Below are 24393 nucleotides of genomic sequence, written 5' to 3' on the forward strand. Positions count from 1 at the left end.
CTCTGAACCACTGAGCCATCTCTCCAGCCCTGGATATGTTTCTTAATATGCATTTTCTCATCTTCAAATTGAGAATAATAGTAATAGTTATACAATCTTCAGGAAGTGACCAAGTTGACTGAAACCGCCATTGTCATAAGGATTTTTGAGAAACATGTCTCACAAGACTGATACCTACACTATATTGTGTTCAAAATGAAAAGTTTACATTGTTTTCAAACTCACAGGGAACATTGATCAAAAATGACCACCACTTTTGGGAGACCAAAATCCTAAAGGACCCATTCAGTGATTACAAACCAACCACAAATTCTTCACAACCTGATTTTTTTCTTCTTCTTCCAAAAAGTGCACAGGTTAGAGGGGATTCCAAAATAAAGCCTGCTCATTCGTCGGGAATAACAATAAGATAGACCACTGTGTGCCAGACTCTCCACAGGTGAGCAGGGGATGGTATGTGCTGAGTCTGAACTGAAGAAAGGCCAGTGTGGTGAATACCTTTAATCACTGAACTGGAAGGCACAGGCGGACAAGAAGAACAGATTTAAGGGAAAGTTAGAATGGGTTAAACTTTTAACAAACAAAAAAGGAATAGAGCTGGGCGTGGTGGTGCACACCTTTAATCCCAGCACTCCGGAGGCAGAGGCAAGCGGATTTCTGAGTTCGAGGCCAGCCTGGTCTACAGAGTGAGTTCCAGGACAACCAGGGCTGCACAGAGAAACCCTGTCTCGAAAAACAAAACAAAACAAAACAAAACAAAACGGAATAAAAACCAAAGGAAAGTCGAAAGGATAAATCAGAAAATCAACAGGAGAGCAGACTTCCCCAGTCCACCACGGCTGAATTAACCATGAAACCAAAGGCTTCCCTGACAGTCAACACTGAAAGAGAAAAGGCATATAGCTGGTGGAGCTAGATGCAGGAGATGCTTGTAAGTGGTATGAACTTGGGGCTTGGGTTTTTGTTTTGTTTGGGATTCTGTGCATGAGTGTTTTGTATCTACATGCATACCCAGTGCCCAGGGAGTTTAGAAGAAAATGTCAGATCCCCTGGAAGTGGAGCTACAGATGGTTGTGAACGCACATGTGGTTGCTGGGAACTGAATTTGGGTCCTCGGTAAGAGCAACAAGTGTTCTCAATCAATGAGCCATCTGCCTGGTTCATTGTTGGTTTGGTTTGGTTTGGTTTGGTTTTGACTCTGTGCCTTTCCAATGGGCAAGATGAGGAAGAGCAATTTTATTGTCTATGAGTTTTGGACCCACTAATCTACATTATGTGTCTTGTCTACCCAAGTGGCCTGAAACTCCATAAGTATTGAGGAGGACCTTGAATTACTGATCTCCTACCTCCACTTCCCTGGTGCTGGAATCCCAGGCATGTGTCTCTATGCTTGGGTTTATGCTGTTCATGCGTGCCGAGCAAGCACGCTGCCAGGGGAACTACATCTTCAGTACTCCCCAACCCTGAAACCTTATGGAGTCCCAAATTGTCTACAGACGTACTAGTGTTCTGCGAGGTATGGAAAAGGACAGGGCAAGACTGGCCTTCTCATTGCCAACCTTAACATAGTTTTCTGAGGGTTAGCCTTTAAACTGTTACAGCTATGAGGCATGACTTCTGAAGATTCTGCCTATGCCACATTACACAAATGCGAGATGTAGGAACGGTTCTAACAATGCTTCTAGAAGGAACGTTCTAGCACTACTGTAAGATATAAACAGTCAGCAGAGATACTTACATAAGTAAGTGAGTAAGCAGAGATACTTTGGCATGTGTAGGAAAGTCAACATCAGGCCTGTCCTTTCTCCCTAGCGCCCCCTCCCGCCCCCAGACACACATCTATAGGTTTAGTGCAGTCCTTCTCCATATTAAATCAGCTCGTGGAAACCCGCCTCATTTTCAGTAGTTTTGAGAGCTTCTTGCACTGCTCTAGGAATGAAGACTCCCCACGACCACAGCACTCCTATCCCAAAAGGCATGTGGACACACGCTCCTCGTCACCAGCTGCATCAGACCCCTTCGGGATGCCTCGTTCTCAGCTCTGGAAACTTTGCACTAAGGATATACTGAGCTACCTGCCTGCCCGCTCTCTGGCTCGGCTGACCCACCCTAACTAGCTCCGACAATGCGGGAACCTGCGCGGAGGCCGTGTGTGCTGGACAGAGGCCGTGTGTGCTGGACACAAAGGAGGCAGAGGTAGCAGTCTCCTCCTGCTTGCTCTTTGGCGTCTACCCACCAGAGCCTCGGGTTAGGCGGGACTTTGAATCTTCTCCCCGGCAGCAGCGGCAGCAGCTGCGAGCCCCAAAGGCGACCACCAGGAGTCGCTATGTGGGTCCTCGACCGCGCTGATCAGACTGGCGGGCTGGGGTGAGTAGTTCTGCAGCTGCGCATTCGCGGAGACTGCCAGCCTCTCGTGATGCTGCGCTCGCGCAGATGCAAAGTGAACCATCATTACCAAGAGCTGAGTCTGCTTTGGAATGGGGCCCTTCCCTATACCGGAGGGAATCGGACACGCACCACCCTTTTCCACACGCTGCCGCAGACTCAGTAGAGATCATTCACTCTTGTCTGCTAGGTGAAAGCAATTAATCGTAAGGTTTGAGGGAGACTGAAAAAGTACGCCGAGGAGCGTTTCGGGTCACGGGGGTCTCCGAGCTTTGGCAACGATGACCCAGCCGCACACTGCCTGCATTGTATACAGATGACCACGAGATGGCGCCAGCGAGTCACTTCGCCCCAAAGTCCTATTTTCTCTTCTTTTACTATGTATCTAGGTAGGGGGCCTTGATTGGAGTTTGTTTTCTCTGCCAGTTAAAGAATAAACGGCAGGGGGAAAAATGTTGTGGAGCAGGTAGCAAAGGGATAAATCTCAGACACAGCAGACAGAATCAACCCGTGAAGAAAGATTATCAGGCTGAGAAAACACACGCACACAGAGTACGGCACACAGAAAGATTGGGCGTGATCTCAGGAAGTTGGCCTTTTCTGGAGGGGTGGGGGGCTTGAGGATCTTTTAGGGGATCTTCTCCTAGTCTACGAGTTGTCAGTTTGAATAAAGACAGAGAAACTGATAGGCCCACATTTCTGGATAAACATGTACTAGCCTGGCCCTGAACTTGGACTGCGCTGCCTGCCCATGCTGGCAAGAGAAAAAGTCCACCCGGTTTTTGCCTCAGGTCAGGAGCATAAAAAAAAAAAAAAAAAAAAAAAAAGCAAGTGGTTTGCCATACTGTCTGTTACCTCCCACACATGTCTATCAACGATCTAAATCCTAGCTCTTCGTTTTCTTCCTTTCTATTTTGTAACCTGATTGGGAGGTGTCACGTTGTCCAAAAGGCTGAACACACCTGCATGCAACAGACAACTAGGTGGAGTGATGGGCAGATGAGGTGTCTGCTAACCCAATTGTCATTTCCAGCATGCTTTTTCTTCTAGTGATAACCAGAGAAATTCTAAGTCCTGACCTTAAAGATGAAAGTCTTTATGGAGGACAGATGGACAGATAGATAGGAGCCACAGACAGACTTTAAAAATAAAATTAAATTAAAATTAAAAACAAAAAAGCAGGGGAACTTCTGGCTTGTTTTTCCTCCGTCTGACCAGAGGCCTAGGCCAGACAGCTTGAAACAAAAGGCCAGCAGGTTTACTCTCTCCCACTAGCTGTTCCCACACACTCCCTGTGCTGCTCAAGTAAGCGAGAGGCCTGACCCTGACTATTTATCCAAAGCTTATTAGCATCTAGCCCAGGGTGGCCCCAGTCTCACGGAGTAGCCTAAGATAACCTGAACTTCTGATCCTCCGACCTGCACTTCCAGAATCTGGTTTTATTTCTTTGTCTAAACTGAGCAACTCTAAACAGGGGAGGGGACCCCCCCCAAGTTCTAGCCCACCAAAGACTGTGTGAACCTTTGCTGCCCTACTGGTATGTGTACATGTGTGTTTATATGTGTGTGTGGTGTGTATGTGTGCATGTGGTGGGGGAGGGGGTTATATGCATGTGGTACATGTGGGGGGGTGTATGCATGTGGTGCAATGGGGTGTGTGTGTGTGTGTGCATGTGGTGTGTGTGGGTGTGGGTGCATGTGGGTGTGTGGGTGTGAGTTCCCTTGCCTTGAATAAAAGTTTTAATAAAACCCATCTAGTAAAAGTGGTTTTCACTCATTGCTTCTGCTGCTGTGTCTGGGATCCTCCTTGCTGCTAACTGTTGTACTGGAGATCTCTTGTGCCTTTTAATTCTTTAATTGACAGAAAAACAATTTGATCCAAACTCCTCAACAATAACTAGTTCACAGAAGTACAATCAGAAACAAAGATGTCCCCTTGCACATTAGAGGAAAAGTAAGTTTGCTTTATAAGTTATGTATAGCCCCTGATATGGCGAGCTATTAGATTTGATCATTCAGAAATATCGAGCTTGCTTTCTGGTACAAAATAGCATCAGATGTGAATGTTTTTGGTTGGCTGGGTGGGTGGGTGGGTGGGTGGGTTTTTTGTTGGGTTTTGGATCTTCATGGCAGCTTACAACTGTCTGTAACCTCAGCCCTCGGGGATCTGACACTCTCACACAGACACAGACAGACAGACATGCAGGCAAAATCCCAACGTACATAAAAATAATAAATTATTTTAAAAAATAAAATAAATGGCTCATTGGATAAAAGCACTTGCCACACAAGCATGAAGGCTGGAGTTTGAATCCCTAGAACCCATGGAGAGGCAGACATAGAGGTGAGCGTCTATATTTCCCACTTCCTACACTAAGGCATTAGTGGAGAGAGTGAGTCTCCAGAATACCTCACGTGTGTGGGGGCAAACAACAGAGACCCTGTGAGAACCTGCAGCAAAGGGTGTGCGCACGCCCACACTCACACCCACACACACATCCACCTTACAGACTCACTGAAGAAAGGAATTGTCAGTCCAGGGAGAAGGGTCAATGGGTAAAGTGCTTGCTATACTGAGTTCATGCTTCCACCTAAAAGACTGGCATGGCAAGGCTTGTCTGTAACCCATGTCTGTAACCCCGGTGGTACAAGGACAGGGGTTATCCTGGAGGAGGCGCTGCTGGCCAGCTCTAGGTTGAGTGGGAGCCGCGGTCTAGAAAGATCAGGTGGAGAGTGATTGGAAATGACACTGGAAAGCAACTTCTGGTCTTTGACACACAAAGATGAACACACCTGTGCACACACACACACATATGTGCACACACTTACACTAAATGTATAAACAGTCCCTAAAAGTTTTATTTGAGCAAAGGGATCTTGTAAGACTCCAAAGGCTTTATAAATAGTCATTTAATTGTCTCATACTTTCTGAAAATGGGCTATGAGTGTTTGAGATGCAAAGCCACTTATGGGAATGAACACCGGTGTACCACAGCAAAGACGAAAGACAGGACCGCAGGGGGATCAAACTTCAGACTACTTTGGGAAAGATCTTTTGTTAACTGAAGTCCCTAGGAAAAAAGCCACTCCCATGATAGCTGTCTACAAAACTAGCTGGCTGTGGAGAACTAGAACATTAGATGGGAGCCAAAATCATCTTGGGCTCTTGGCCTGTTAGCCATCCATTGCCTGTGATCTAACTGTGGTGGTTTGAATATGCCTGGAACAGGGAGTGGCATTATTTGGAAGTGTGGCCTTGTTGGAGTGGGTGTGCCATCCAACTCCCTCATCCCAGCTGCTTGGAAGTCAGTCTTATAGCGTCCCTCAGATGAAGTAGAACGCTCCACTCCTCCTGGACCATGCCTGCCCAGATGCTGCCAGGCTTCTGCCTTGATGATAATGGACCAAACCTCTGAACTCATAAGCCAGTCCCAATTAAATGTTGTTCTTATAAGAGTTGCCTCGGTCATAGTGTCTGTTCACAGCTGTAAAACCTTAGACATAACATCTCTGTGACAAATACATAAATCCTTTAGAAGGGTGCAGTGGCTATTCCTGGTTGTCAAATTGACTACATCTGCAATGGACTACAATCCAGAATTGGAGGGCTCACCTGTGATCTAGATCTTGAGGCTGAAAGACACAAGTTTCTGACCTAGATCTTGACATGGAGATCTTGAGGCCATGAAAATCTTAGACCCAGGCAAAGTAGTACATGCCTTTAATTCCAGAAGACTGAAGCAAGCAGATCTCTGAGTTCAAGGTCAGCCAAGGACAAAGCAAGTCCCAGATCCAAAAGCGGTGGTACACACCTTTAATCTGGGCCACACCTTCTGCTGGAGGCCCACATAGGGAGATTGGAAGAAGGAAGACTCACTCTTCACCAGCTTGCACTTACTTGCCAGCACCTGTTGGAACCTACTTCTACAGAAGACCAGCTGAAACAGCTAGCCTGGTGGGACCAAGCAACTACTAGATTCTCAGACTTCCCATTCACAGCTGCCCATTGTTAGGTTACTTGGACTATAGACTGTAAGTCATTACAAGAAATTCCCTCAATATAGAGACAATCCATACATTCTGTAACCTTTGAGAACCCTGACTTATACAAAAGGCACAGAGTCCTAGCTCCCACAAATCCAAAGGCTATGCCCGTCATCACACAGCATGAGACCTATAGCAGAGAGCTCTTCACTTCACTGTGATCTGCCGCCCCTTCACCCAACTGGCACCGCATCGAATCATGGAATTTGGAGAGTCCTAAGATTGTATTCCCAGGCCCTGCTCACCCAGACTGGTTCCACGATAAACTACCTCTCATCCCTTTTGAGACAAGAGCTGTGGTTTTGTAAGGCTATTTAAAAAAAAAAAAAAGATTTATGCTTATCTATGTGTCCGTGTGTCGAATGTGTGCTCATCGGAGCTACAGGTGGTTATTGTTAAGAGCTGCCAGCGTGGGTGCTGGGAATTCAGGTCCTCTGGAAGAGCAGTGCAAATGGAAACAGCCCGCATAGGCTCATATGTTTGAATGTTTGGTTTCCAGTTGATGGATTGTTTAGGAAGGATTAGGAGATGTGGTCTTGTTGGAGGAGGTGTGTCGCTGGGGACCAGGCTTTGAGGTTTCAAAAGCCCAGGCCAGGCCCATGTTTGTCTCTCCCCCTACCCCCTCCCTGCCTCCATTTGTCAATAAGATGTAAACTCTCAGCTACTGCAGTTATAATTTATTTTTTAATTGTTCTTGTTCATATGTCTGTGTCTGCATGCCCTGCACATGTGGGTGCTTGAAAGAGATCAGAAGACGACATCTGGACTTACAAGCAGTTACAAAAAGTGAACTCAGGTCCTCTGGAAGAGCAGGAAGTGTTCTTAACCCCTGATCATCTCTCCAGCTCCCACACTGTTTTTGACAGTTTCTGCATGCATTGTACAACAGAGTGTATCTCCTCCTGTGACTGTGGTCCATTATCCCGGTCCCTCTCATGCCTATTGGTCCCTGGTTATAAAGGTCCCAATATACCTTGCTAATGTTCACATCCAGGGAGGCTCAGGCTATGCCACACCCACTCTGCAGACTGGGACCTCTAGCACGGCAGACCCTAGAGTTCCAGGGATGTGAAGCTCCAAGACCTTCAGGGGATCCTTAGGAGTGACAGTAAGTGGAGACATGATCTACTCCTTGTTTCTAGAATTCGGTCTTCCTGCGTGGTCTAAGGGCATTTGTGACACCCATGTAAGCCGTGCCTTCCAATAGGGACGCTTTGGGCCAGTGTTCCCGCCCCACACTCCAGCTTACAGGTGGTACAGGCTGGAGAAAGCTCTCACCACCCAATGAGAGCACCTGAGGGTGCTGTCTGCTTGTCAGATAATGATAGAGCTAAAAGCCTTTGTACCATAGCTCTGCTAAGACACCACATGCAGGCTGCCTGAAAAGGCCCCTAGAGTGTGGGAGTTTGGGGGTGGGGGTATCTGGACCTGAGGGAGGTTAGATGGATGGATTACTGCTGACACTTCACTCTTTAGCTGCCGCCACTATGTCCTTTGAGGGTCGTGGGCAGCAAATCTGGGGAGGGTGCATGAAGAGAGACGGTAGGAAGGAGAGCACAAATTCCGATGCTCTCAGGATGACCACCGGGTCTTAGCCAGCTTTAGCCCAGGCTATGGAGCTGTCTGTATCAGCGTCTGCTCCCCTGACACGCAGGCCGTCCCTGGGGAGGCCTTTCCCTGAACCCATCCACCCTGTGAGGGGATGGCACAGCTGTCCCTTCTGGGCAGGAATCTCACCCCTGCTCTGGTTCCGCAAGTCTCAGACTGGAGTCTTCCAGAGCTGGGTCCTGTCCGGGGCGGCCTGGAGGGGGATGGGCGGGGGGGGGGAGTCCTGTGGGATTCACTTCCTGTTTCCCTGCTCCATAAGGTCAAACATTCGACAACCCCCGCTGTGACCTGACTCCATGTGTTGCAAGATCCCTTTGGTATAGGTCTCCTTTCAAATGTCTGATTACCCAGCTTGTCTCAGCCGGATCCAGTCTGTATATTTGCTTTATTTAAGAGTTGCATGCCATGGTCCCACAGTTTCAGGGTCAACTTTGGGAAGTTTGTGCCCCAGTACTGTCACTGGGAGGAAGGGGTTCAGGCTGCTCGGGTCCACAGTCACCCACTGAGCTTCGAGGTCCATCGGGCGCTTCTTTTGGTGTGGTCTGGCTCGCAGTGGCTGTTACTTCTTCATACACGCCATCGCTTCTAACTTGCTGAAAGGAATTTGCTTTCTTTCCCTGCTCAGAAACCAAAGGGACTTCTAAGTTGTATTTCTTCTCTCTCTGCAGCCTGTGTATTTTCACATAGAGAACCGTGTTCAACGAAAACATTATTCCCACTGACAGATAAAACAGGATGTGAAACCAGACAGGAGCTGATGACTGGGGACCTGAAACAGAGAAAAAATCCTTTAGACATCGGAGAGACCCAGCCAAGTTACATTTGGAAGAAAAGGAGCCAATAAGCCCTCTAGGTGGAGCAAGCGCCTTGGGAATGTCACTCCTGAACTTAGAGACCATGGTTAGTTCTGTGTCTTTAATGCTTGAAGCAGGTTTGAGGACTTTTCCCTGCCAGAGTCTTGGTTCTGGGCTTATGAACCCTTCACTCCAGTCAGATATAGGCAGCAGACTATGTTGTATAAGGACAATGTAAAGCCATATGTAAGTTCATCAAATCAAAAGGTGCATCCTTGTCCTGACTTGTTTCATGTCAACTTGACACGAGCCAGAGTCATCTTAAAAGAGAGACCCTCAATTGAGAAAATGCTTCCATAAAACCCAGCTAGTTTCTTTTCTTTTAAAGATTTGTTTATTTTATTATTGTACTTATTTTATATATATGACGAGTACACTGTAGCTGTCTTCAGACACACCAGAAGAGGGCATCAGGTCCCATTACAGATGGTTGTGAACCACCATGTGTTTCCTGGGAATTGAAATTAGAACCTCTGGAAGAGCAGTCAACGCTCTTAACCACTGAGCCATCTGTCCAGCTCCCAGCTAGTTTCTTAATTAGTGACTGATAGGGAAAGGCCCAGCTCATTGTGGGTAAGGTGGGCTGGCGGTCCTGGGTTCTGTAAGAAAGCAGGCTGAACAAGTCACGATGAGCAAGCCAGTAAGCAGCACTCCTCCATGACCTCTGTCAGCTCCTGCCTGCAAGTTCCTGTCCTATTTGAGTTCCTGTCCTGACTTCCTTCTATGATGAACTGTGCTGTAAAAGTGTAAGCCAAATAAAACCTTTCCTCCCCAACTTGCTTGTGGTCATGGTGTTTCATCACAGCAATAGAGATCCTAAGACAATCCTAGTGTCTTCTGTAGTGAGTGGGGGTAGCAAAGGAGATTAAAGAGAGGGATGCAGGACAAAATGAAGGAAACCATCAGGAGGGAAAATAAGATAAAGGAAAGGAATAAAGAAAGGAAAACGTGAGAGACAGGGAGGAAGGAGAAGAGAGAAGAAATTCAGGGAAGGCTGGAGGGTGACTGCAGTTCTGAAGGAGGCGTAGAGTGTTCCTCTTCCAGGCTGGACTACAAACCCCTGAGTGAGCCTGGGGGTTGGGAGAACACTTCCCTTGTACTCACCAAGCACTTGGAGCTCCAACTCAGGGCTGCGCTTAAGGACACTGCTGTCCTCCGTGGCTACCTCACACCAGTAGAATCCAGCATCTTCTCTTTCCGCCCTTGCTATATGGTACTCTGAGGATGTGTTCCTGTACTCCAGGATCTTGCTGCCCACGTAGAAGGAGAAGTGAAGCTGTAAGCCGGGTCTCTGCAGGAGCAAATTCGTCTCACAGTTCAGGGTGACCAGACTCCCCTCCGGGAAGGGAGATGACACGGATGCTCTCAGCACTGGCGTGGTAAACAGCTCTAAAGAGAAAGTTGACAAGGGACAGGGTATTCACTCTGTCACTGTTCTTTTCATGAGACTCCCTCCCCTTTCTCCTCAAGAGAATGGGTCTCCCCCATTGCCAGCAGAGAGGCATGATTTCTAAAAGCCGTGACTGTGGCCTCCAGCAGAGGGGCTTCTCATTGCAAAAGCGAGCTTCGCTGCATGGCTCTATTTATTACGAAGCCATAGAGCCTCAGGTTAGTAGCCACCCCAAGTCAGCACTAAGATGCACTTGCCAGCTAGGTAGGTCATTCATTACTTGTGCTACTCAAAAGAGAATCTGGGACAAGAGTTTCCTCCCCACAGAAATAAACTATTTTTAGGACGGGAACACCTCGCCAGTGAACAAGAGGATGAGAAAGGTAAGCTGTGGAGAGAACAAAGACCTTGAATAACTTGAGCAGAGAAAACTGCTTTACAGATGCTTAAAGAGAAGTGGGCCCAGAGACGACACATGTCCCTGACATATAAACACAAAATATAACTGGTTCCTAATGCCTTTCTGGTTTTTATTTCTATGGAAATTTCATGAGATTTAACTGGATTAAAGAAAAAAACAAACAACAACAACAAAAAACAACAAACTCTTGACTAATTTGAGTCCCTGGCTTTAGGGCTAAAATAAGTTGATGAAGGGACAGTCACTATCCCCTGACTGTGACACTGTTGGGCCATTGTAGATCTGCAAAGAGCAATGGGTTGCGACACTAAACCCAGCCAATGGTCATTGAGTGGTCTTTGGGGAGGCTGCTTGCCTCGTCGTAGGACTCAGCTTCCTCCTTTGTAAGTTTAAGTGAGGACCGTGGATGCTTTTGTAGTGGCTCTTCCGGTCCTTACAACTGTAACTCTTGCTATCTAGACTGGATACCTTTCACCGTGATGGACACTCCTGCAGATGTGTAGCGGTGTCTTCCCGTGCCTGAGCAGTGGTAGATGCCGCTGTGACTCAGGTTGGTTTTCAGAATGGCGACCTCCGAATCTGAAGAAAACTGAAAGGATTTTCCATTTCTATAGAAAACCACATTGTACACCAGTTTATTCTTCCATCCGTGACACCTCAAGGCCAGGGGTTCTCCTTCTGTGAGGACTCTGCGGGAGGCCTGGAGTAGCAGCCAATCTGAAAAGTGAGGGCCCACAGTGTTTGCAACAGTATGAGGAAGTATGAGGCCGCCAAATCTTGGCCCTGGAGATTTTTATATCTTTTACTTGAAACATCCCAACCCCAATCTCCACTATGGCCCACACCTGTCTCGCTCTCAAAGCTCTCCTCTTCCGTGAAAGAAAATCGACTTTTGCCAGCAGCTGTGCACACTAGCGCCCTCTATTGTCCCTTCTCAGCAGCTGTGCACACTAGCGCCCTCTATTGCCCCTTCTCAGCAGCTGTGCACACTAGCGCCCTCTATTGTCCCTTCTCAGCAGCTGTGCACACTAGCGCCCTCTATTGCCCCTTCTCAGCAGCTGTGCACACTAGCGCCCTCTATTGCCCCTTCTCAGCAGCTGTGCACACTAGCGCCCTCTATCGTCCCTTCTCAATAGCTGTTCACATTAGGCCCCTCTTACATCGTCCCTTCTCAGGGCTCAGAAGTTGGTTGGTACAAAGTTTACTTTGCATGATAGAAAGAATTCTTAGATGACCCCCAGAGAATCATACCTAGGCCCTTGACTGTGATGAATGCCTATGATTGGCTTCTATAGCCAAGAAACTATGACAAAGGCCAGGTGCACATTTGCTCTATCTGGCTCTTCCTCAGCAGGCTAGATGGAGACGTTCCTGGTGACCTTGAGGCAGTAAGCTGCCACAATGTGACACATAACCTGTGAGGGTTACATGGCAAGGGCTTCTGGTCATGTGGTCCCCCAGTGGACAGCCAATTAGAAAACGAGGACACTAGACCTGTAATCCTGAGGAATTGAATTCTGCCAATGATTTTGTAAATGTGAAGAGAGACCCAAAAGGAACACAGTAAACACTCTACAGCAAATCGATGGAAACTGAAACATAATAATGTGTATGGTTGTGGCAATCTGTTATGATGAAGTAGAAAGTGGTGTGCTGTAACTGCTGAGCCCCTGTTAGTAAAGATGAGGTGTTCTGGGAAGGGGGGCTTTTCACTCCACAGAACTCATCTAAGAAAAGCGGTGGGCAGTGTGCGGCTGTTTCTGTGGTCTCAGCCACTGCTACATTCCTTCTAAATGCAATTCCTACTTGTATCTATTCCTGTCCCCAACCAAGAAGCTCCACCCTGCACTGTCTAGACACACTCGTGTCTTTGCTTCATGTCTGAAACACAGTAGAAGGTTTTTATATATCTCCATATGAAATTACCAAAACACAAGTAAAAAAATACACACTGAAATTAGCTGGACTCAAAGTCTCAATATCTCAATGAACTTTTATACAGCAAGAACAGCCATTCCGAATGGCAGCTGTGGGGAATCACATTTTGGTTGCTACTATGCACTATGGGATGTATTTTTTATGCACCTATTCATCAACAAGAGTGAAAAAAATCATGACAGACCTAGAACTAGAAAAGCAATAGGCTTTCTGTCCTCTGTCATGCAACATGTCCTTTAACTGCAGTCTGTCCTTCCAGGATCCTAATATGTACCCTCTCTTGTTTTCTCTTCTATATGTTATACTGCACCCAAATGTACATTTGTTTACATATGTTTTTTGCTAGATTCTACATCTAAGGGGAAATGTGGGGATTTTTAACCTTAAATGAGAGTATTGCATACAAAAACACACGAGATACAGCTTTTAGCTATATGTACTACATAGCATGCTAATTTCCCTTTTTTAGAAAGATTTATTTATTTTATTATATGTAAGTAGACTGTAGCTGTCTTCAGACACTCCAGAAGAGGGCGTCAGATCTCGTTACGGGTGGTTGTGAGTGAGCCACCATGTAGTTGCTGGGATTTGAACTCAGGACCTTCAGAAGAGCAGTCCATGCTCTTAACCACTGAGCCATCTCACCAACCCACATGCTAATTTCCTATTCAAACATCCGTCCCTTGTCCTCACTGCCTCTGAGTAGGAAAGTGACATTCATTCTGAGTCACATGACTAGAACCTGGAACCACCAACCGGCTTCATTTTCTCGGTCCTGGGGTCTCTGTGAGGTTCTGCCCATTACAGATTTAAAAGGCAGGAAATAGTGTAGCCTCCCCCAGCCTTGAGTACCCTGGCTCAGACCTTGCTGCCACTGAGAATGAGACCACTTGGGGTGGAGCCTTCCCACCTAGATGGTTCTATTGTTCTGTCACCAGCACTGTTCTTCTCTGAGATACTGCTACCTGCTGAGAGGCTGAGAGATTCCTGAGAGATTCCCAAGACAGCAAGCAACCCAGTGATTGACGCCTTCTTGCCAAACCAGTACTATCAGACAGATTGCTTACAGGCTGGCCACAGGCATCAAGAGTGGATCTGTGAGAGATGGGCTTTCCCTCTATATAAGTACAAATTTGTGGTAACCTTTGGGCCATGATCAGAAAATTTGTCTTGATCTCTTTACTTCTCTCGCCATTCTCTCCTTTACAGCTCCGGCCTCCTACACAGGAACCCAATTAGTGTGGCCACAGGCGGCTACAGTAGCTTGAGTGCAACAAACAGATAGCAGCACGGAAATTTGTGAACACAGCAGACAGCATCAGCTGGGGAGGAGATGTTATTACAGGTAAGGAAATGTACACACAGAAGCATACAGAGAGAGAGCCCCTGCACATACAGCAAGCACAGAGAGAGAGTCTCTGCACATACAGCAAGCACACATACACACACACACACACAGCCTCTGCACATATAGCAAGGACAGAGAGAGAGCCTCTGCACACACAGCAAGCACAGAGAGAGAGCCTCTGCACACACAAAGACCCTCTGTCTATACACAGAGAGATCTTCTGCACACACAATAAGTCTACCCAGAGACTCTCTCTGCAAAACAGATTAGGACTTGGGAGCTAAAAAATTCAGTCTCTACTCAAAAGCTGTTTTGGGATTTGGTTTTTGGAGGGTTGTTTGTTTGGTTGGTTGGTTTTGTTTGGTTTTAAGTCTTTGATGAGTCTTTCTCCTCGAATTTAGGACTGGCAGCTGATTGCCCCACAACTGTTATGTAAGCTTATACAGATCCTGTTGAACTCCTAGGCTGGTCCATCAGCAGAGGGCCCACAGATGAGAAAAAAATGAATAAAGTCCTCCAGACATTTTTTTTTCACCTTCAAGGCTTTTGTCTCAGACCAGGAGGATGAGGAATAAGCCAACCATCTTGAAAGTTTGCCACCTTTATAACATAAATGGCTTCTCTCTGTCTGCCTACCATGGATTGTCTAACTCTAGTGTCTTAGCATGCCCAGACTGACTGAAACTGACTGAGCATCAATGTAACCACAATGGAATCTTCCACTGTTACATAACCATGGCAGAACATTTTATAAATGGGACAGGGAGAGCTAGAAAATCTGGTGTATTAGGTGACAGTTGGGAACTTTTGTTCCTTGGCTGGGGGAGGGGTAGAAGACCTGACACTACAACATGGAAAAGGCAAGCCACAGAGAAATCCCCAACACTTGAGAATGCCCAGAATACATAAAGAATTCCTGTGCACTGATGAGGTGTATGGGGAGGGGAGGGGCTGGAGAGATGGCTCAGCAGTTAAGAGTGCATGTACACCTGCTAGAGCAGGGGCTCTCAACCTGTGGGTCGAGACCCCTTTGAAGGTCAAAAGATTTTCACAAGGGTTGAATATCAGATGTCCTGCATATCAAATCTTGATGTTATGATTCATACCAGTAGCAAAATTATAGTTATGAAGTAGCAATGAAAATAATTTTGTGGGGGCTGGTGAGATGGCTCAGCGGGTAAGAGCACCCGACTGCTCTTCTGAAGGTCCTGAGTTCAAGTCCCAGCAACCACATGGTGGCTCACAACCATCCTTAAGGAGATCTGACTGGTGTGTCTGAAGACAGCTGCAGTGTACTTACATATAATAAATAAATAAATATTTTTAAAAAAAAAAGAAAAGAAAATAATTTTGTGGTTGAAGCTCACCACAGTGTGAGGCACTGCATTAAAGGGTCATAGTGTTAAGAAGGTAGAGAACCACTGTTCTAGTGGACCTGCATTCAGTCCCCAGAACCCAGGACTGGCAGCTCACAACTACCAGAGACTCCAGTCCTAGGAGGTCCAACACCCCCTTCTGGCCACAAGGGTATTATGTACCTGCATGGGTAGCATACAGATACACACACACACACACACACACACACACTAAAGTAAAAAACAAAATCTGTTGTTGTTGTTGTTTTGTTTTGTTTTGTTTTGTTTTCTAAGACAGGATTTCTCTGTGTAGCCCTGGCTGTCCTGGAACTCACTATGTAGATCAGGCTGGCCCTGAACTCAGAGATCTGCCTGCCTCTGCCTCCTGAGTGTTGGGATTAAAAGCATACATCATCACTACCCAGCACAAATTTGGGGGGGGGGGTTTAGACAGGGTTTCTCTGTGTAGCCCTGGCTGTCCTGGAACTCACTTTGTAGACCAGGCTAGCCTCGAACTCAGAAATCCGCCTGCCTCTGCCTCCCAAGTGCTGGGATTAAAGGGGTGCGCCACCACTGCCCGGCACAAAATATTTTTAAAAGAAAGAAAGAAACAGTTCCCAAAAGACTCATCGGGTACTTTGTAAAGGTTTTATAAAGACATGCAATAAACACACTAAAAGTGGTCAATACACAATCAGCAAAGAAATATAAATTAAAACCACAATGTGATGCCAGTGTACATAATCAGAACAACACAACTAAAACTGCAGGAAAGAACTGCTGTGGGTGAAGCTGGGGAAGCGGGGGCATAAACTTTGAGCAAAGATAAAAATATCAGAGCCCGGGATTTTTGGGTGACACTGTCACCCAAACTGGTCCAGCGGGGGATGCTGCAGGCAAATAGGGCCTTGCTGTGGTGTTCTAGCTGTCTGACCTGATTTGACTTGGTAGGTTCTTAGTGCAGATATGTTCATTCAGATTACATCTCACATACACTCTGGGAGGGGGGGAAGGGACTCTAACACACACACAGAGGAAGACTTCGAGCCGCCTCCCCCCACACCCCCACACACACACACATCCATGCTATGCTTACCATTGTGGATTTGCAACTGCACAGGGTCACTTGGCATTGAGGAACCTATCTGACACCTGTATTCGCCACTGTCCTGAAAACTGGCCTCTGGGATGCTATAACTAGGCGTGGAGATCTGAACGGCTGTTCCGTTGATAAACCATTGTGTGGAACTGTCTCCAGGCAGGTGAGGCCCCTCACACCATAAAGTGACATTTTCCTTCTGGAAAATACTGACCCATGGAGGCTGCAAGGTGATCACAGCCTTGGTGGCATTAACTGTAGAAAAGAGAGAAAAACAAACAAACAAACAAACAAACGACGACGACGATGAAAAACCTGAGTGAGTTAAAGGCAGAACCTAAGCCACTGGTGAAGTTTTATTGGGAGCACAAAAGGGCAATGTATTTTCACATTAGTTTTAAAAGATTAGCAAGTGAGAACCCAGGAAGCTAGCCGCCCCGCCTTTCGGTACCCAGACTGTCCTGGGAGCTTTTCTAGGTTGTTTGATTTGGATCCAGATGGTAGGGTTTGGTTGCCAGTGACAGAAGCACCAGAGTTAATGAAGTGGGTCTCAAACGACAGCAAACCGCCTCAAGCCAGTTTCCCTCCACTCAGCGCTAGACTGCCTCTGGGCTGGGGGCAGGGTAAAACACTTCCATCCACTTCTCCATTGGAAACTGAGACTCAGGCCCTTGAAGCCTTCCTAGCTCCTGAGGAGAAAAACTTGTCTGCTTTCTTATGAAAGGGACAGATTTGGGGGCACTGAGAATCCAGCCCAATAGGGCTACCTCTGGTTTTCTAAAATTCTGTGCTTTTCTAATCTCACTAGGCCAGCGTTTCTCAACCTGTGAGTTGCAAACCCCTGGGGGGGGGGGGATGTCAAATGACCTCTCACAGGGGTCACCTAAGACCATCAGAATATACAGACATTTACATTATAATTCATAACAGTAGCAAAATTACAGTTATGAGGCAGCAAATAGCATTATGGTTGGGGGTCACCACAGCATGAGGAACTGCGTCAGTGAGGTCCTGGCGTTGGGAAGGTTGAGAACCACTGTGCTAGGCATTGAGTTGAGCAGCCGGGGTTTGCTCAGAAAACTTTGGACAGGAACCTGAAAAACCACTTTTGCCGAAAATCCACTCTAAATACAGAGAGTCTAACTGAGAAATCCTCCTCTGGCTTGTCTTCCTCTGTGCTCTTCCCTCCAGGCTAAGGGAACCAACCATTTGAAAGCAGGAAAGTAGAGGGGAGGGTGAGGGGTTAAGAAAGAGGTCACTCACCCACTTCCCCACCGACTGGAACTGCAAGAGACCAGAGAGACAGAGATTAGTGGTGAAAGAAGATGGTGGTGACAAAGAGCAGGCTGGGAAGAGAGGTCCCATCGCCTCCCAGGACCAGCTGAGTCCTCTCAGTCCCTCTTTCCCAAAGTCAAGCAGCAGCAGAACGGATGGTTATTCATGATGCTCTCTTTATTCTGATGGAGGCTCGCAGGCTTAATGCCACCAGAGGCTCCCTTTCCATCCTTTGGAAATTAAGCAACAATAAACTATTGGATCGTTGATGAACAGCCTTTAAACTAGAGTTCTAGGCTAACGTGACAAAAAGTATTGACTGGCCGTGGTCAGAAGCCACATCCCCCTAGCAAGCCTCCTTGAGCCCTACTTACCCCAAAGTAGCAGAGTTGTTAGAAGCCACATGTCATCTCCAAAGCTGGTAAGAATCATGTAATGTGCAAGACACTGGAAGGTTCTACTCAGGGCTGGGGACCAAGATTAGAAAAGAGGAAGGAAGTTGCCATTTCTGCCTGCTTGCATTATGGTACTGTTCCCTTTTCTGGGAAATACATCCTTAGTTTTTTCCCCTCTGTTGACAGGTCTCCTGTAGCCCAGGTTATCCTCAGATTTACTGTGTAGCCAAGGATGATCTTAACTCCGGATCCCCCTGCCTCTACCTCCCAAGTGCTAGGATTATAGTCTTGTGCTACCATGACTAGCTACATATCCCTCCCACCTCACTCTTTCAGGGTTTACTGTAGCTCTGATAGCCTGAATGCAGACCAGGCTAGCCTTGACCTCACAGAGATCCAGCTGTCTCTGCCTCCCAAAGGATACGATGCAAGTATCCAGCACGGTTCCCAGCTTTACATGCCTGCTTCCCAAAGCATGGTTTCTCATTCTTAAAGCCTCAGCCTCTCTCTCTCCCTCTCTCTCCCTCCCTCTCTCTCTCTCTCTCTCTCTCTCTCTCTCTTAAATGCTGTATTAGTTTGCTTCCTTTGTTTTGAGTTGTGAATGCTCAGAGTCCAATGGAAAATCAAATCTACGCTTTAGTGGTGTTTTTATTCTGGTTATTTTCTCCTACTATTTCTGTTTCTTAGGGAATGGTTATGGCAAAAGTGCATTTTAGAAATCGATTCAAGGATTGGAGAGTTTTCTCATCTGAATCCAGAGATTTCTGATGTCAGCCTGTATGAGAGTCATGAAGAGTCCTCCCTAACAGAAGCCAGCCTCTGCTCCTCTGGACACACAGAAAGAATCAGCCTCCCATTTTAGGAAAAAGTGGGGTCAAAACATATAAGCCATCGTCCAGAAAATTATTATGGATTTATAGCACTTAGGCTAACAATTCCAGGGATTCTGTCAGCAGAGAAAGACAGTTAAACAGAAAGTGAAGTGAGTTCAATGATGGCTGTTGGCCCTGCCCTAGGCAGATAATCCCTTTGTAAACTTTGTTTTGTTTTATTTTGATTGATTTAACAGTGCTGAGAATTGAAACAAGGTCAGTGATCTGCTGCTGAATTATATACCCTCAGTCTTACAAGTTTTTAACCTATTTGAAATCTGAAATGTAATTTGAATGTAATGTTAAAAGAACTCTATCAGAAGATTCACATGAAGCAGATATGATATTTTCCTTTGACTACCATTCATGTTAATAAAAAGTCCCCTGTCAGAAACCACTGAATTCTCTACTCTTATCACGGTATCTATCAAATCTTTTCTGTTCTGGGCATTTTCAAAATGAGAGCAACTTTAGAAATAAAACTTCACCAATGCCTGTAGTGGCAATTTTGGAATTTTGGTTTCTTTAAAAAAAAACACAGAAATACTATAAGAATATGTTTTCATTTTAATTCCCAGGTGTTGGACATGGGGCTGCTTCAGGTCGTCCACAGCAGCTGACTATGATTTGCCTCATGCTCTAGCAGGGGTGTGATTTTGCCAGCTGCAGATGGTTTCTGTGACTGTTGGATGTTTGGAATTCTTCCTTGATGATAAAAATCCCTGAATAAATAACACCTCGACATAATAAAGTCTGTATGTGACAGACTTGCAGCCAACATTATCCTGAGTTTGGGTGGGTGTGTGGTTGGAGGTAGTGGTTAGCCTTGATTGTCAACCTGATGGATCTGAAAATCAGAGTAAAGGCAAGCTCTGAGGAATGTCCGTGATCCGATTATTGACAGTGGGAAGAGCCTAAATAGAGACGAGAAGGGAAATATTTTTCTTTTTGTCCACTTGCCTACACTCTCCTCAGTAAGTTTAGTTACTCCACTGCTGCTCCGGCTTCACTCATTTGCTTATATTAGAACCCAGCTTAGACTTCCATCAAGCAGGAAAGAACATCTGCCCTGGAGGAACCCACAGGCCTTCGGTGCCTGCTCCACGGGCTGAGAAACAGCTAGTGAGCTCTTGGCCTTTCCAGTGTAAGACAGCCATTGCTGGACTACGCAGACTGCATCGTGGAAGTCAGTCCAATAAGCCCTCTTTTAATGGACATTTAATCATTTCTACTCCTTGAGGGGGCTCTGAATAACACGAGGAGAAATAGAAAGTTTTCCCTGTAAGATCAGAAACAATGAATATGGAACTAGAAATTCAAGCCAGAGCAGTCAGGCAAGAAAAAGAAATGAGGGACTGGAGAGATGGCTCCGCTGTTAAGAGCACTGACTCTTAAAAATGTTGAAGGTTTCTACAGTGAAACAATGCAGGGGCTGACGAGGTGGCTCCGCAGGGAAGTACACGGACTGCTCTTCCTAAGGCTGTGTATTTGACGTCCAGCACTCACATGGTAGTTAATAACTACCTGTAACTCCAGTTTCATGGCGCTCCAACACCCTCTTGCAGCCTCTGTGGGCATCAGACCCATACACAGTACACAGAGGTACATGCAAACAAAACACCAATACATGTAAAATAAGAACAAATAAGGTGGGGTTTTTTTTTTGTTTGGTTTTTTTTGGTTTTTTTTTTTTTTTTTGGTTTTTCCGAGACAGGGTTTCTCTGTGTAGCCCTGGCTGTCCTGGAACTCATTTTGTAGACCAGGCTGGCCTCGAACTCAGAAATCCGCCTGCCTCTGCCTCCCGAGTGCTGGGATTAAAGGCATGTGCCACCACACCCGGCTACAGATAAGTATTTTTTAAGAAGAAGAAGAAGACATTAAAGACGCCGGCAAGCAGAATGTTATCTCATGCTGATGGGCCATGCTATTTACTATCTGTTAATTTGGAAGAGCTATCCAAAGTGATCTACAGATTCAAAGCAATGACAATTTTCATAGAATGAGAAAAAATAAGTCCTAAAATTTTTATGGAGAAAGAAAAGATCCTGACGAGGCAACCCTGACCAATCCCGGAGGCATTACAGTACTTGGCTTCAAAATCATGATAACAAAACCAGCATTGCACAAAAGCAGACATATAAACCAATGGAAAAGAATATAGATCCAGGAAATAAATCTGCACAACTTCAATCAACTCATTTGTGTGGACCAAACTGGATACTGGATAGTCACATGTAGAATTTAAACTGGGCCTCCGGTCTCTCGTTCTGTACAATAATCAACCATATATATAATGTAAGCCCTGAAACTTTGAAACTCTTGGTAGAAAACAGGGCAGTGCTCTAATATATTGGCTAGGACTTTGGCTGCTCAGAAACAAAATCAGTATCAACAAACCGGATTGTGACGGTTTCTCTTGACTGTCTACTCCATTGGTCTGAGAGCTAGGAAACTGGTATAGCATGCACTGAGGGTGTCTGGGGGGGGGGGTGCTCACAGAGACTAGTTTCTTCTTTCTTTCCTTCTTCTTTCTTTCTTCCTTTCTTTCTTCCTTCCTTCCTGTGAGGGGTTGGAGGCAGGAGGTTCAAGACAAGGTTTCTCTGTGTAGCCCTGGCCATCCTAGAGCTCCTTCTGTAGACCAGGCTGGCCTAAAACTCAGAGATCTCCCTGCCTCTGCATTATTTTTAACTCCCAAGTTCACTAAAACAGAGGTTCTCAACCTGTGAGTCTCTACCCTTTGTGGGATCAAAGGACCCTTTCACAGGGGTCGCCTAAGACCATTGGAAAACACAGATATTCACATTACAATTCATAACAGTAGCAAAATTACAGTTATGAAGTAGTAATGAAAGTAATTTTATGGTTGGAGTGGATTAAAGGGTCACAGCATTAGGAAGGTTGAGAACCGCTGCATTGAACATAGGCAGCTCTGGTGGCATACGGCTATAATCCTAGCACTGCCTTGGGAGGTAGAGGCAGGGGGATCCGGAGTTAAGGTCATCCTTGGCTACACAGTAAATTTGAGGACAACCTGGGCTACAGGAGACCTGTCAACAGAGGGGAAAAAAACTAAGGATGTATTTCCCAGAAAAGGGAACACAACCATCTCTACAGCATCTGCTATTAAATCTGGGGTTCAAAAGTCAATCTCGGGGGCGGGGGAGGGAAAAAAAAAAAAAAAGAAAAGTCAATCTCAAACCGGGCAGTGGTGGTGCACGCCTTTAGTCCCAGCACTCGGGAGGCAGAGGCAGGCAGATTTCTGCATTCGAGGCCAGCCTGGTTTACAGAGTGAGTTCAAGAACAGCCAGGGCTGCACAGAGAGAAACCCTGTCTTGGGGGGAAAAAAGGAAAGGAAAAAGAAAAAAAGAAAAGAAAAGAAAAAGAAAGTCAATCTCACATAATTATATTTTTTCACCAAGATCCATCTGAGGATAAGAAGAGCTGTAAGGAGGAGCCAAGTGCACAAAGTCAACTCTAACCTCTACCCTAGACACATCATCACACACCCACACACACACATGTGTGTGTGTGCACAATAATAAATAAAATAAAATCAGGTAAGTGAAAACACTTCAACCTATGTTGTTCATGATACCTTTTCAAAGAATCAACGTTAGATTCAATAGGTTCTATTTTTTTATACCTTGGCTTTTCTGTTTTACTTTCCTATTTGTGAGCCCATCTTTATTACATATTGAATTTCTATGAAATTAGGAGGCCCATTAAATATCACTTGGCTTAGCTTCAGAATGTTTTAAAATGTGAAATGCTGACTTTGCAGTAAGTTGCGTTGTTAAGTACGAGGAGCTGTGAAGTGTGGACTTTGTGGTAGGTTGTGTTAGTAAGTATGTGGAGCTGTGTCTATATCTGTATCTGGTCAATTCTTCTTTTCTTTATGGGGTTTTGATAATTTTCTCACATTTGGACTCGGTATTCCCACAAAGCTATTTCTGAGCACTTGGGGATTTAATTAGCATACAAAGAAACAGGCTTCATTAAATCTTCACACACATTTTCTTTTTCCTCACTACTTGTGGTTCCCTCCCGCCTCCTCCTGCTGGACCCTTTGCTCCCTTACCAGCTTCTCTTGCAGCTACTAGCGTTCTGTCTCTGCAATCCCTGCCCCTTTCTAGCTCCTAGTCAAGACTCCTCCCCACCTCCACTTTCCAGTTTTATGACCTGTTTTAATTAACTTTGCTTTTATCTTTCTTGTGCTGTCCCTGCTTCTGTTTGGGATTCTGTCCCATCCTTTTGTTTTGTTTGGTTTGCAACAGGGTCTTGCTATGAAACCCAGGTTAGCCTCAAATTTACAGTCTTCCCACCCCAGCCCCTCAAACGCTTGCATGACAGGTATGCAATCCGATCCACCTGGTTCATTTCTACTTCAGTCCTTTACTTACAGGGTTAATTCTAACCTTCTTTCATTTCTAATATGATGAGTTTCCTTTTAATTTCTGTTTGAGTTATACCCATTCTATAACCTATAGATAGGCTCTCTTACCATTTTATATATAAATACTTAAGACTACCTTACCCTTTCTGCTGTGTTTCTATTTCCATTTCCCTCTTCCTTCCCTTTCCTGAAACATGCAGAATGTTACACACTATTCTATGGTGATTTTGCCAAAAGTGCACCAGGGATGGTTTATATAAGAATTAGAAGAAGAAAAAAGAATTAGTAATGGTGATAATCCTGAGGATGAAACCCTCAGAGAGGAGCCCACCACCACCATGTTTAAGCTCTGGATACTGGCAACAGAATTATTACCCAAAGTCCCTGGCCATGGAAGTCTAATGTAGGTTTTGTTGCTTTTGAGACAGTTTCAGGTAGTCCAATCTGGCTTCAAGCTCCTTGTGTAGCTGAGGCTAGCCTTGAACTTCTGAGTCCAGGGATTACCGGTGAGCGCCATCATACCTGACTCAGTATGTCTGTTTGATCCTTTATTTTAATTATGTGTAAGTGTGTGGGTTTGTGTGTGTGAGTACAGCACCCACAGAAGCCAAAAGAAGGCATCAGAGCCCCCAGAGCTGGAGTTACAGCTGCTGTGGGCCACCTGAAGTGTGTGTGGGAAGCTGAGCTCAGGTCCTCCACTGAGCAATCTCTTTAGCCCCCTGGATTGGTTTTTTGTTTTTTTTTGGGGGGGGGGGTGGGATTTGGGTGTTTTGTTTTGTTTTGTTTTTTGAGACAGGGTTTCTCTGTGTAGCCCTGGCTGTCCTGGAACTCACTCTGTAGATCAGGCTGGCCTTTGCCTCGCGAGTGCTGGGATTAAAGGCGTGGCCACCACGCCTGGATAGTTTTTTGTTGTCATTGTATGGGCTTTTGTTGTTTGGTTTTACTAGAGGCTTTTTTTTTAATCATCTTTCCTTCAAACGATCTCAACTATAGAGAACTATTCTGTGAATCATCTTT

At 45.8% G+C, this 24393-nt stretch overlaps 1 protein-coding gene across 1 annotated transcript; it reads right to left on the bottom strand.

The window, feature by feature from the left end:
• Positions 1-7094: 7094 nt before the first annotated feature.
• On the bottom strand, positions 7095-18155 carry Fcgr1 (Fc receptor, IgG, high affinity I). The gene is made up of 6 exons (NM_010186.5): positions 18091-18155; positions 17705-17725; positions 16439-16696; positions 11170-11418; positions 9995-10279; positions 7095-8805 (listed from the first exon to the last, which is right to left on the bottom strand). Exons 1-6 carry the CDS (start codon positions 18146-18148, stop codon positions 8462-8464), a joined length of 1215 nt encoding a protein of 404 aa, NP_034316.1. The 5' UTR covers positions 18149-18155; the 3' UTR covers positions 7095-8461.
• Between the last annotated feature and the right edge of the window lie 6238 nt (positions 18156-24393).

Source organism: Mus musculus, chromosome 3 (assembly GCF_000001635.26).
Source record: "Mus musculus strain C57BL/6J chromosome 3, GRCm38.p6 C57BL/6J".
NCBI lineage: Eukaryota > Metazoa > Chordata > Mammalia > Rodentia > Muridae > Mus > Mus musculus.

Excerpts from the sequence above, each read along its gene's own strand:
- Fcgr1 (NM_010186.5), bottom strand. The coding sequence starts at position 18,148 with ATGATTCTTACCAGCTTTGGAGATGACATGTGGCTTCTAACAACTCTG. Across the intron at positions 16,697-17,704 it reads TCCAGTCGGTGGGGAAGTGG|TTAATGCCACCAAGGCTGTG; the intron begins GTGAGTGACCTC and ends TCTTTTCTACAG. Across the intron at positions 10,280-11,169 it reads AGTGTCCATCACGGTGAAAG|AGCTGTTTACCACGCCAGTG; the intron begins GTATCCAGTCTA and ends CTTTCTCTTTAG.